This window comes from Mesocricetus auratus, unplaced genomic scaffold (assembly GCF_017639785.1).
Source record: "Mesocricetus auratus isolate SY011 unplaced genomic scaffold, BCM_Maur_2.0 Super-Scaffold_100676, whole genome shotgun sequence".
NCBI classification, from domain to species: Eukaryota; Metazoa; Chordata; class Mammalia; order Rodentia; family Cricetidae; genus Mesocricetus; species Mesocricetus auratus.
In genome coordinates this window covers 35,965,365-35,977,923 of record NW_024429266.1, presented here as the reverse complement: position 1 = coordinate 35,977,923, position 12,559 = coordinate 35,965,365, and the positions used below count along the sequence as shown (strand labels likewise).

Genomic DNA, 12,559 nt, shown 5'->3' with positions numbered 1-12,559 from the left:
TAGGCAGGATTTTTCAGGGCAGAGAGAACACTGAGAGGAAGAAGGGCGGAGTCACAGGAGTCTGAGGAGATGCCATGAGACTCAGAGTGAGCAAGATGGGAAGTACATACATGAGGTAAGCGTGGCTGGGGCAGCACACGGATTAATAGAAATGGGTTAATTTAAGCTATAAGAACTAACTAAAAACAAACTTAAGCTATCGGCCGAGCGTTTATAGTTAACATTAAGTCTCTGGGTGGTTATTTGGGAAGTAGCTGGAGGAACAGAAAAGTCCACCTTTCCTGAATGAGATGAGAACAAAACAAACAAAAATCACTACATAAAGAAGCAAACTAGATTGATTTCCTCTTTCTCCCCAATAACAATACTTAGGCTTCATATAAAATTGAAGGTAAAAATTTATGTATTCCTACTCATTCATGAGCTAAGTAAATGTGTAAAGGTCATGTGTATTTTAGATACTAGATATAAAACAGTAAAAAATAAATAAATAAAATCTTGAACTCAAAAGATTTTATTTCAGAGCTAGGCATGGTGGCCCAAACTTGTAATCTCAGCTAAGTCGGTTGTGAGTTTAAAGGCAGCATGGCAGCACATTGAAACCTTGTTCTACAAAACAAAATAGAACAAAACAGTCACAAAATATTAGATAGTGACAAGTGTTATAGAAACAAATAAACAAAACAGGATGATATAATATAATGTAACTGTGAGTATGTGTGGGAGCACATTCCACAGCTCATGTGCAGAGGTCAGAGAACAATCTGTAGTGTTAGTTCTCTCCTTCCACCTTTCCTGGGTTGCAGAAATCAGACTCAGGTCACCTGGCTCGCATGGCAAGCAACTTTACTCCTGAGCTGTCTCATGTGCACTTTGAAATTATGTTCTCTTCTATCCTATCCTTGGAATTCTAGAAAACCACAGAGTTGAATCTACATTTAGCTTCTGGCAGCTGCATAAAACCTTATGGTATCTATTTTCTTTTAAAATAAAAACTTCACTTTAGAATAGTTTTAAATTTACCAAAGAGTGACAAAGATAGTACAGAGTGTTCCCATACACCCCCATCCATTTCCTGTCATGAGCTTCTTATACAACAGCTTATCACAATTAATAATTAGTAATAATGATACATTATTATTAGTCAAAGTCTGTAATTTAATCAGATTTCCCCAGCTTTTACTTTTTGATAGCTATGGTAGTTATTATTATATAATTTATTATAATATTTATTAAAAGCTTGCTCTGGTGCTACCTCATCTTTTCAAAGGTTGCACTTAGAGAATAAGACAAACTCAGAAATTTCATAAATGTTCTTTAATCTTAACAATAAGCTATAAATATTTAACATATCTAAATAACATGGTACAGCTATTACCTACATTCGATTCAATAATAAACATTTTAAAAATAAATGTCCATTAGATACTATTAAAAAAACATTCCTTATATGATATATGACCAGATGTGGTGGCACATTATAATCCCAGTGCTCAGGGAGCAGAGGCAGAAGAATCCAGTTTGAGGTAGTTTGGGTTATCTGGTGAGTTTGAGGCCCAGTCAGGGCTATATTAGACTCTGTCTTTTAAAAATTCCTTATATAAATAAACTAACAAATTATCAATGAACTTAAGAAGCCTACTAACCTATTGGCTAATTAATGTCTAAAGGAGGCTTAGAATTAACCAAACTGATTTTATTGTGGTTACACAAATATACATGAGAATCACTGGAAAATGGTTTAAAACTGTAAAAATCAATACCTACCCCAAGCATTATAATGCCCATGTTCTACCTCAAGATGCTATCTCAACTAGTCTGAGATAGTGACAAAGTGCTATTTTTATTTTTTTAATTGTTTGTGTTAAATAAAAAGACACTCAGGTTTGCTGCATGTGAGACATAACTGGTAATCACAAGTTTAACATAAAATTATTCCTCTCTGGCATCAAAGCTTTTAACTCTATTAAAACTTAAGGTCTGTGGGGGAAAGAGAGAGTGAAGACATTAGTCCTAACAAATATTTTCCCTTTAAGAATTTTAAAGCTTAGAGAATGTTGAGATAACTCAGCAGGTGAAGCACTTGCTGCCAAGTTGACAACCTGAGTTCAACCCCTGGGACCCACAAAGTTGCCCTCTGAATAAGTGTACAATGTATACCCCACCACTACAACACATAAGTGAAAAAAAAATGATGACGCTAAAATCCTGTCTCAGGCTTTGTTGATACAGCTTTGTGTACTGTATAAGCAGAAAAGTTGTATTGGTCTAACTACTTCTGAACAAAGACTTTCATGGATGGAGGGGTGGATATAAGCACCGAGGGAGGAAGGCAACAGAAAAACCTTGGACTAAAACAAGTATGTTTCACAGTCCTAAGATGACGTGTTTGTCAGTTTTGTTTTTGTTTTGTTTTGTCACTGTACCAAATTTCCAAGACACACAATTTAAAAGGAAGAAAGATTTATTTCGGTCTACAGTTTCTGAGGCTTTAGTCCACAACTGGCTAGCTCAGCTATTTCTGGGCCATGAATCATGGCTGGTAGCATCTGGTGGAACACAGCAGCTCAGCGCATGGCAGAACACTAAAACACTAGAAGGGACTGAGGCCAAGATCTGTCACTCCAGGGCACATTCCCAGTAACTTGCTTGCTCCAAGCAGGCCCTAGCCTTCCTCTAAAGTTGCCACAACTTCATACAATAGTGTCACCAACTAGGATCAAACCTTTACATGAACCTATGGGAAGCACTTCATATCCAAACCATAGCAGATGACTCAAGAATATAATACAAAACCCATCACAAGCATCCAAGTTTAAGCATGAAGCAGACAATAAAAGCTAAAATACTAAAAAAAAAAAAAATCAAAACCAAAGACATGAATAATAAAGTTATAATAGTCATTTCATAGTCTGGTGTTTAAATTATTTTTCCTTAAAAAGAGATTTTTCTGTGACTAAACCTAGAAATCAACTCATCTTACCTTCGACAGACGGTGCCTGGTCCTGAGCTGAATACAGCATATCCTTGAATGCCTATCAGAAAGAAAAAATAAAATACATGAAATCACAAATTAAAGTTATATCGAAAGCACATGAGCTAAACAATTCTTTTTCACTATTCAGTAACTACATTTAGTTTTCTAAATTAAAAATATAGTGAACTATTTCAGGTAACTTTAATATTGTGCAATCTTTAAGATGAGTGCTCATTTATATACTTTAAAAGAAAAGATCAAAAACCCATTGGGTTAAGAAAATTTGGGAAATACAAGAGATTTTGTGAGTGAACTGAGGGCAGGTGGGGATGGGAACATAAATGATTAGAGACAGGGGAGCCTAGGGGAGAGTACTGAAAGAGACTACTGGAAGGGGGAGGCATTTTGGGATCAGGAAAAAAAATGGCACAAGACAATTTCCCAGGAATTTATAAGGATGACCCCACCTAAGACTCCTAGCAATACATTGCCTGAGCTGGCCATCTCCTGCGACTAGACTGGTGCCTTGGTAAATTGTCATCTAGCAACTGAGAGACACAAAATGCAGACCCACAGCCAAACACTAGGGGGGGGGTTGGGTATCCTGAAGAAGAGGGGGGGGAAGGACTGTAGGAGCCAGAGGGCTCATAGGGACTTACAGAGGCTGAAATGACAACAAAGAAGCCTGCATGGGACTGATCTAGGCCCTCTGCATATATGTAACAGTTGTATAGTTTGGTCCTCTTGTGGGACTCCTAACAGTGGAAACAGGGACTGCCTCCGACTCTTTTACTGGTTTTTGGGAACCTACTCCTCATACTGAGTCACCCTGTCCAGCCTTTGATACATGGGGAGGTACTTAGTCTTTCTGCAATTTGACATGCCATGTTTTGTTGGTACTCAGGGGAGACCTTCCCTTTCATGAACAGGAAAGAAAGAGGAGTAGATTGGAGTATAGGAACAGAAAGTGGTGGGAGGAGGGCATGGGAGGAAAGGAGGGAAGGGAAACTGTGGCTGGGATGCAAAAAGAAAGAATGAATGTAAGAAAGGAAGGGAAGGGGAAGGGGAAGGGGAAGGGGAAGGGGAAGGGAAGGGAAGGGAAGGGAAGGGAGGGAAGGGAAGGGAAGGGAAGGGAAGGGAAGGGAAGGGAAGGGAAGGGAAGGGAAGGGAAGGGAATGCCCTAATGATGGGGTTGGCTTGATGGACGAGCATATTATCTCAAGCCCGATGACCTAAGTTCAATCCTTTGGACCCAAATACTAGAGAGAACCAACCCCTGAAAGTTCTGATCTCCACATACCTGCATATGCACACTCAATAAATACAATATAATAATAAAAAAGGTCCTAAAGATAAACACTGAACCTACATAGTAAATGCAAAGAACTAGAAAAACTCTGTAGCCTGAGCTGGCCTACAAGTCATGGCAATCCTGGCTCTACCTCCTGAATGCAGGGACTAGAAGACTTGAGCCACCATACCTAATCCCCAGAAATCTTTCTATTTTAGATATAAATGTTTATTAGTGAAACTCTGAAACACTTAGGACTATAAAAAGAACAAGGATTTTATAGTTTTTCTCCCCCTAATTACATAGTAGATTAGCTAACAACCATATTTAGGTAATTTGGATAGTTACAGTATAGTTTTCCAATAAGTAGGTTGGGAACTGGAATAAGAAGCACTTCTCAGGCTAGAGATGAGAAATGGATCAGTAGGTAAGTGCTACTGTGGCCATACCAGACAACCCGAGTTCAAACCCCAGGACCCAACTTCCTGAGCTGCCCCATGACTTCCACAAATGAACTATGACATATGCTTCCCTGCCCCCAAATAAATAAACTGTTTTAAACAGAAAGAAAGAGCACTAATTTAAAGAAAAGACATATAAATCAAATATTTAACCCACTAAGTGGTTAAGGTTCCAGGGATGAAGAGCTAGCAATAAACTTGTGACTTTAACCACTTCAAGTTTCAAATACAGCTAACTACTGCCAATTCCCAAACTGGTATATAACAGAGTTCTTCAACCTTAATATAATTGACATTTGGGGCAAAATAATTTAAGAGGAGGAGTTCTCAGCATCTCTAGTGGCATCTAGAGACAGCAGCATCAGTCCTCACCTCTCAGCTGTGATGCTGCTAAATGTCTCCTGGCAAGCAAAATCACACTTCCCCAGAACCATCCTCCCACAACTTTCAAGCATATAAATACTGAAAAGGAAGAAATAAACCTCCAGAGTGGCCCACCTAACGAGTACTCACATCTAGCACATTATAGTCTCCCCAAGTCAATTTACTATTTGCTTTGCTTTAATAATTAGTCCATTACTTACACATCTATCCAAGCCTAACTAAAAAGATCTCTAGGAAAACAAGAAAATTTAAAATTCTTAAATTAATCCATCTTTGTTCACTTTGTTTCATAAAGGTGTGAGAAAATGACCTATACAAAAACTTTATGTTTAAATGAAAAAACATTCAGTAAGATTCACTGTATAGAATTTGAATAGGCAATATAATAACACCTCTGCGATATAAAAAAGAATACACTTGCATATAGTTCTTGGTAGAATAGTAGAAAGTTCTTTCCTAGGGCCTATAACTTTTCTAGGCATACGTTCTTGGTCCAGTAATGGTGCTAAGTATGAGTTTCATCGTGTGGAGTGTTACTTAGATGCAATTTGAAAGTGGTTGGTTACTCCCATGATGCTCATACCACTATTGCAGCAGTGGCATGTCCTGGCCAGCCAGTTGTCACTATAGCTCGCAGAGTCCACAGATAGGTAATTGATGACTACGTTTCTCCTCTGGTAGCATGCACAACACCTTTCATCATTATGAAAAGCTAACCAGTGAGAATGAAACTTCCAAGTCAGTACCAGCTTGATTTTCTCCATGTTCTATGACTCAAGAATGTGGTGTCACCAGAAAGTGGTGGAGGACCCCTTTAATCCCAGCACTTGGGAGGGAGGCAGGCAGATCTCTGAGTTCAAAGCCATCCAGGTCTACAGAGTGAGTTCCAGGACAGTCAGGACTACACATCTCAGCAATAGGGTAATCACAGCATGGGCCTGTAATGTTTAGAGTTAGAGGGGATCTCACTGCTAACTAATGCCAAAAGAAATAAACTTGGCACTAGATTTTTATTTGTTAGCCTATGGTACCTAGTGGGGACACTGTTGTTCTATTATAGGGTAACTCCATTTTAATTCTTTTTTTATTATTTTTCAGTTTAAATTTAGATTAGAAACAAGGTTGCTTCACAAGTCAGTTCCAGGTCCCTCTCCCTTTCCCTCCCCTCCTCCCGTGCCCTCCCCCCACCCCCCCATTATCCTCTCATTTCCCCAGGGAGGGTGAGGCCCTCCATGGGGGTGTCCATAGTCTGTCATTTCATCCAGGGCAGGGCCTAGACCCTCCCCCAAGAGTTTCGGGTGAGAGTGCATCTCACATTGTTGGATGCGAGTCCCAAGTCCGTGTGTATACTCGGGATGAGTACTGTGTATGTATATAATATATAAAATATGAACTATATATAATATCATATACATACATGGAAACTTCTATGTTAGGCTCCAATATGACTTTTTAAAAAGGTCTCTATTGTTATCTCACCCAGCATTTCCTTCTCCACCTTGTACTACTATCCCCACCCCAATTTAAATCTTCTTGCTCATTCTTCCCCTTTAATCCTTTATATCACTGCATTGTATCTCCCTCCTATGGTGGTCTGAATGAGAATGGTCCCCAAAGGTTAATCTATTTGAATGATTGATCCCTAGTTGATGCAACTGTTTTGGGAAGAATTAGGTATGGTCTTTTTGGAAAAGATGTGTCAACAGGGGTGGGCTTTTATCATGATTTAGGCCAATATTCAGTCCATCTGTCTCCCTCCCTCCCTCCCTCCCTCCCTGCCTGCCTGCCTCACTCTCTCTGTCCCTCCCTCCCTCTCTGTCTCTTCCCCTCTCTCTGGTGCTTGTGGATTAGCTGTAAGCTCTCACCTATTCCTCCAGTACCATGCCTGCCTGCTTGCTGCCACAGTCGCCATCATGATGGTCTCAGACTCACCCTCTGACACTGTAAGCAAACTCCTAATTAAATGCTGTCTTTCAAAAGCTACCTTGGTCATGGTGTCTCTTCATAGCAATATAAAAGAAACTGAGACAGTTCCCTTGAAAGTACCCTCCATGGTCCTTTACTAACTTCCTGACATCTATGGTATTTCAAATGGAATACTGAAGATTCAAATACATACATGAAAGTGAAATACTCATAAAACAAAATATTTGGATTCTTCTAAATTGGAGCCTTTAATGGGTGTGGTCTTGCCCTCAAGACACCTTTCCTATTGTCCCACTGCAAAAAAATATAAGGTTTCTCCTTAGTTGTGCTCATCTCAACAGCTGCAGATGTTTTCTATGTTGTATCCTCCTTGTTAGAACTTTAAACACACTCATACTCCTTTCCTTACCAAACCTTTTCATATCTTTCAATTCCCCTTGCTAGTCTCTATAAACCAGTATAAAAGCAGTAAGCAATAACAACAGGAGAATGCTAACCCATCTTAAAATTTCCTCGACCAAACTAGATTATTATTTTTGCTTTAAGTCTCACAACTTACCAGAATTCAGGCAAACTGAAAACAGATTCTTTGCTGGAATATAACATGAATGGCCTCTAAACAACTTCCCAATAGAATCTTGTTCCCCTCTGAAACCTTACGAGTTGTGGGTTTAGTTGATTTGTGGGAGAAATGTGCAAGTGTTTGGAGCTATGGGGGTGAGACGTGAAAGGTTATTAAGGTACTTTGCCCAAGTATTGCCAAGTATTAGTTACTTTACAGTCAACATTCCTTTGAGAAAGATAATAAACAGCTCATGATTGGGAGTAAGATCTTAACTTCCTAAAACAAACTCTTATCTTGGCCTCACATCTTTCTAATTGTTTCCACATATTTCTAATTTTTTTTCTGTATCTTTAGCTTGGTTTTGGTTTTGGTTTTCATAAGAGGTGTGGTAAACAGTCTCTGACGATTCTTGCCTCCTGGTAGTAGAGCCTCCTCCAGTACTACAGATGGCAGGCCTGTGTAAGCAACTGAATAGTGCAGAGATGCCAGGGTAGAACTTCCAAAGATAGATCATAAAGTACAGTGTTTTTCTTCTGATTCTGTCTAGTATCACCCACTCCGGAGGAAGCCAACCAAGAAAACCTCAAGTAGCCCTAATCAAGATCTCCATGTAGTAGAGCACAAGCCTGCAGACCCTCCCACTGAGCCATCCTACACTGCTTTGTCAGCTCCAAATGAGCACTGACAATGTCACAGAAGCACCTGAGTAAGCTGCTCCCAAACTCTCGCCCCACAGAAACTGTGAGACAGGACAAGTCTATTAATTTAAGCCACTACAATTAGTGACAACTCGTCATAATGCAATAGATAAATATACCAAGCTAGATTTTTTAAGTTATATAATCAAATGTACCTGTTAGTAAATCATAAATAGCATCTTTGGTTTGTTCTGATCAAAGTAGCTTAAATTTTTATTCCTATAAAATTAAGGACTACAAAAAAGTGAGACTGGAGAGATGGCTTGGTGGCTAATAGCACTTCCTATACCTGCAGAGGATCTGAGCTCACCTCTCAGATCACAGAACTGCCTATAATTCAAGCTCCAGGAAATTCAACACTGTCTTATGGCCTGTGTGGGTACCTGCACATTCATGCTACACAGACATACATGCAGGTGCTCACATATATACATAAAATAAATAAATAAAATCTAAATAAATTTTTAAAAACTATAGGCCAAGTGGTGGTGGCACACACCTTTAATCCCAGCACACAGGAGGCAGAGGCAGACAGATCTCTGTGAGTTCGAGGACAGCCTGATCTACAGACTAGTTCCTGGGCATCCAGGGCTACATAGAGAAACCCAGTTTCAAAAAAACAATAAACAAGAAAAACTATTGGGGCTGGACAGATGGATTAGTGATTAAAAGCACACTGGGCACACTTCTGGAGGACCTGGGTTTGATTCCCAGCACCCATATGGTATATCATAACCTACTGTATATCCAATTCTGGTGGATTGGATGCCCTCTTCTAGCTGTGGTATCAGGCGCACACATGATACACAGGCATAAGCAGGTAAAACATTCATACATACAAAATAAAAATAATTTAAAAATTAAAAATACAGAAGAGCTATAGAAAGGAAAACTATGGCAACTTCAAGTTATTTATTTAATAATAATGAAAAATACATTCCTATGTCAAAGCCACCACTATGATAATTTAACTTATCAATTCAAATGCCCTTGAAAAGTCACTCATGTCTAAGGATCTTATTCTGATGAAAAAATAAAACTAGTAAAATGCATTCTTCCACCACTGAAATCTATATGGCTCATTCATACATTCCTGTGGCAAAATGTCACTTCAACCTTTATGAGGCACAGCATCTAACAAAGTACACATTCAAAATGTATTTATAAACTATACTGACTTATCACTTAATTTTAAGTGTTCATCTGATTATTATTTTATTAAACTATTCTACAGTGTTTCCAGTTTCATGAGATATCAAATTACAAAGTCCTTTCTCAGTTATCCCAAATTTCATTATCTTTTCTTTTTATATAAAAATCAAATCCCTTTCACTCACTAGACAAAAATTTTTCAAGGTTTTGCCTTCTAGGCTTCCTAAATATTTACTATTTTGACTATTCAATTTAGGAAAACACATTGAATTTGTGGTCAAATATAATAGTTACCACAATTTAACATTGCTAACTGCTATTCTTAATAGGAGTTTGCCATTGAATAGGGGTAAAAAGTCAAAAATCAAAAATAAAAGTAAACTCAAAAGGGAACTAAATTTTACAATGCTACTGCCTACAAGTCTATAAATTCTCTTTTTAATCTAGGGATCTTAGACTACTTCATGACTCAAGTTTAAATGTTAAAACCCTTTAGGAGACTAGGTTTTATGTTTACAGGTAATGTTTCCTACAAACTTACTACTACATTTTGAGAGACATTAGAAAAAAAATACTACTTCATCAAACTAAGACCATCCTGTCAGGATACATGGTAATTTTACATATCATTCAGAAAGGAAAACATCACCAACTAAACTGTGGTATGTATAAGATGTATCCCAATGATGAAGATACTTAACTGTGGCAGTGCCATTGTAGCTGCTGGCTTAGGAAACTCATGGGAATAGAACTTCCATTTTCAAGAGTTTACTAAGCTCATAGTTCTGGAGATGCAAAGCCAGGCACTGGCATCTGCTCAGCTGGGTGAACAAACTCTGGCTACATCAAAATGTAGCAGATGGTATCGTGTTGGAGCACACGTAACAGGGAAAGAGTACATGATAACACAGGAAGCCAAAGAGCAAGGCAGGGCCTGACTTGGTTTTTATAACAATGTTCTCACAAGAACTATTGTGAATCATAAAAGAACTACATGAATCTCCCCCCATGATGGCATCCTCAATCACCTATACACCTTTAAGAGGCCACACCTCTTAAAGATTCTGAAACTTCATCCAATACCAGAAACTGAGCCCCCAGCACATGAACCTCTGCCACATCCCAAACACAGTAAATGGAGTCTAAATGCCCAGCTGCCATCAGTTGGTTTCTAAGAAACATTCTGACATTGAAAAAGGGTAGTATTATGTAAAAATATTGAGTTGCAACATATGATGGAAATGGTCAGGTCTTCCAGTCCTTCAAACACTGTTACATCTAATTCTCACAACAATCCAGCAAGGTATACTTATGTACCCAGACATTGTCTGCACACTTTATATTTATATTTTATTCATTTCTTCCATTATAACCCTCCTAAAAAGAGGGTTTATAGTTTATGGATGAGAAAATTAACACAGATAGTCACAGATAATAATCTGCCCTAGCTGAGCTACCACAATTTTATTTTAAGTGATGTCAAAATCAACATATTTTCTGAATCACTCTACTAAGAACCAAAATTTTCGACCTGGCAGTAGTAGCCCATACCTTTAATCCCAGCACTTGGGAGGCAGAGGCAGGAGGATCCCTGTGAGTTCGAGGCCAGCCTATTCTACAGAGTGAGTTCCAAGATAGGCTCCAAAGCAATACAGAGAAGCCCTGTCTTGAACCCCCCCAAAAAGAAATCCAATGATCAATTCTTTAATTCTTTTTCCCTTCAACATATTGTATTAAATGCTGTCAAACAAACCAAATATTTGTGGAAGTCTTCATACTAATTTAGAGCAAATTACAAACAATAAATGAAAACACTTATTTATAACATAAATCCGAAAGGTACCACTATTCTCAATTTAGGGAGTGGTATACTGATTATTGAACCTGGAGTTCTGCTGTTAGACAGAAATTCTACCAGCTATGATTCTCAGTTCCAAAAGTATGTTTTAAATAGTTCTCCTAGTCATTCCAAGTAACAGTACTAATATACATAATGGAGTAACTAAGTTAACAGTGAGTATATATTTCAGAAATATGACATGTTAACTACATATATGTGGTAGAGTGAATGTAATTGCCCCCTCTATAGGGAGTGGCACTATTAGGAGGTGTGGCTTTGTTGGAGTAGGTATGCCCTTGTTGGAAGAAGTGTGTCACTGGGTGTGGGGGTGGGCTTGAGGTTTCCCATGCTCAAGCTATGCCCAGTGACACAGTTCATTTCCCGTTGCCTGCAGATAAGAACTCTCAGCTCCTTCTCCAGCACCATGTCTGCCTTCGTGCTGCCATGTCTCACCATGGTGATAATGGACTAAACCTCGGAAATTGTAAGCCATCCCAATTCCCTTTCCTTCCCAAACCTCAATGACAATGCAGTTATTCTTTTAGGTATAAAGCTGTAGGAAAAAAGAATGGGGAAGGAGATAGCAAGCATCAGGTTTAATACATCTGCCCCAAACAGACAGTAGGCAGAGAAGTAAACTGACTTACCACATGACACAGAAAATTTGAAATATCTTCAGAGTAGGATCCTAACAGGAAGCAAGCCAATTCAAGTCTTTAAACCCAGAACAGACTAGGAGCTGAAAGTATCATGTGGTTGAAAAGGCAAAGTTAAAGAAAAGGCTAAACATAGGATTGGTTGAAAAAAGTAGTTAACAGGTCTACTCCTGGCTTACCACAATGCTTTCTACACATACTCCACCAGACATTAACATCATTTAGACCAAGAAACTGAATTAAAGGATCAAGGAAGGATTAGGACATTGACTGCAGACAAGCATAGACTGAAAATGAAGTGTATACACTAACAGTAGGATCCTAAACTGGTTTCTCCCTGCTAACCCTCAAGTAAGAACATCATGCCTACTAAGAAAATACAACTAGAGGGACTGGCAACAGGCTCAGTAGGTAAAAGTGCTTGCTGGACAAGCATAAAGACCTGAATTCAAACTCCCAACACCTATGTAGAAAGTGGGACATACAGACATGCACCTGTAATCCCAGAACTGGAGGGAGAAGAAACAGAAGAATCCCTGGGGTTTACATGCTGCCAGAACAACTCCAGGTTCACTGAGAGACCTGTGTCTCAAGGGAATAAAGTAGAGA

At 38.8% G+C, this 12,559-nt stretch overlaps 1 protein-coding gene across 1 annotated transcript in view; it reads right to left on the bottom strand.

The window, feature by feature from the left end:
- Xpr1 (xenotropic and polytropic retrovirus receptor 1) overlaps positions 1–12,559 on the bottom strand; it is a 141,219-nt gene that overhangs the window by 117,421 nt on the left and 11,239 nt on the right. The window contains exon 2 of the mRNA XM_040738905.1: positions 2,984–3,035. Within this exon, the coding sequence (XP_040594839.1) occupies positions 2,984–3,035 (52 nt within the window). The remainder of the gene's footprint in view (positions 1–2,983; positions 3,036–12,559) is intronic.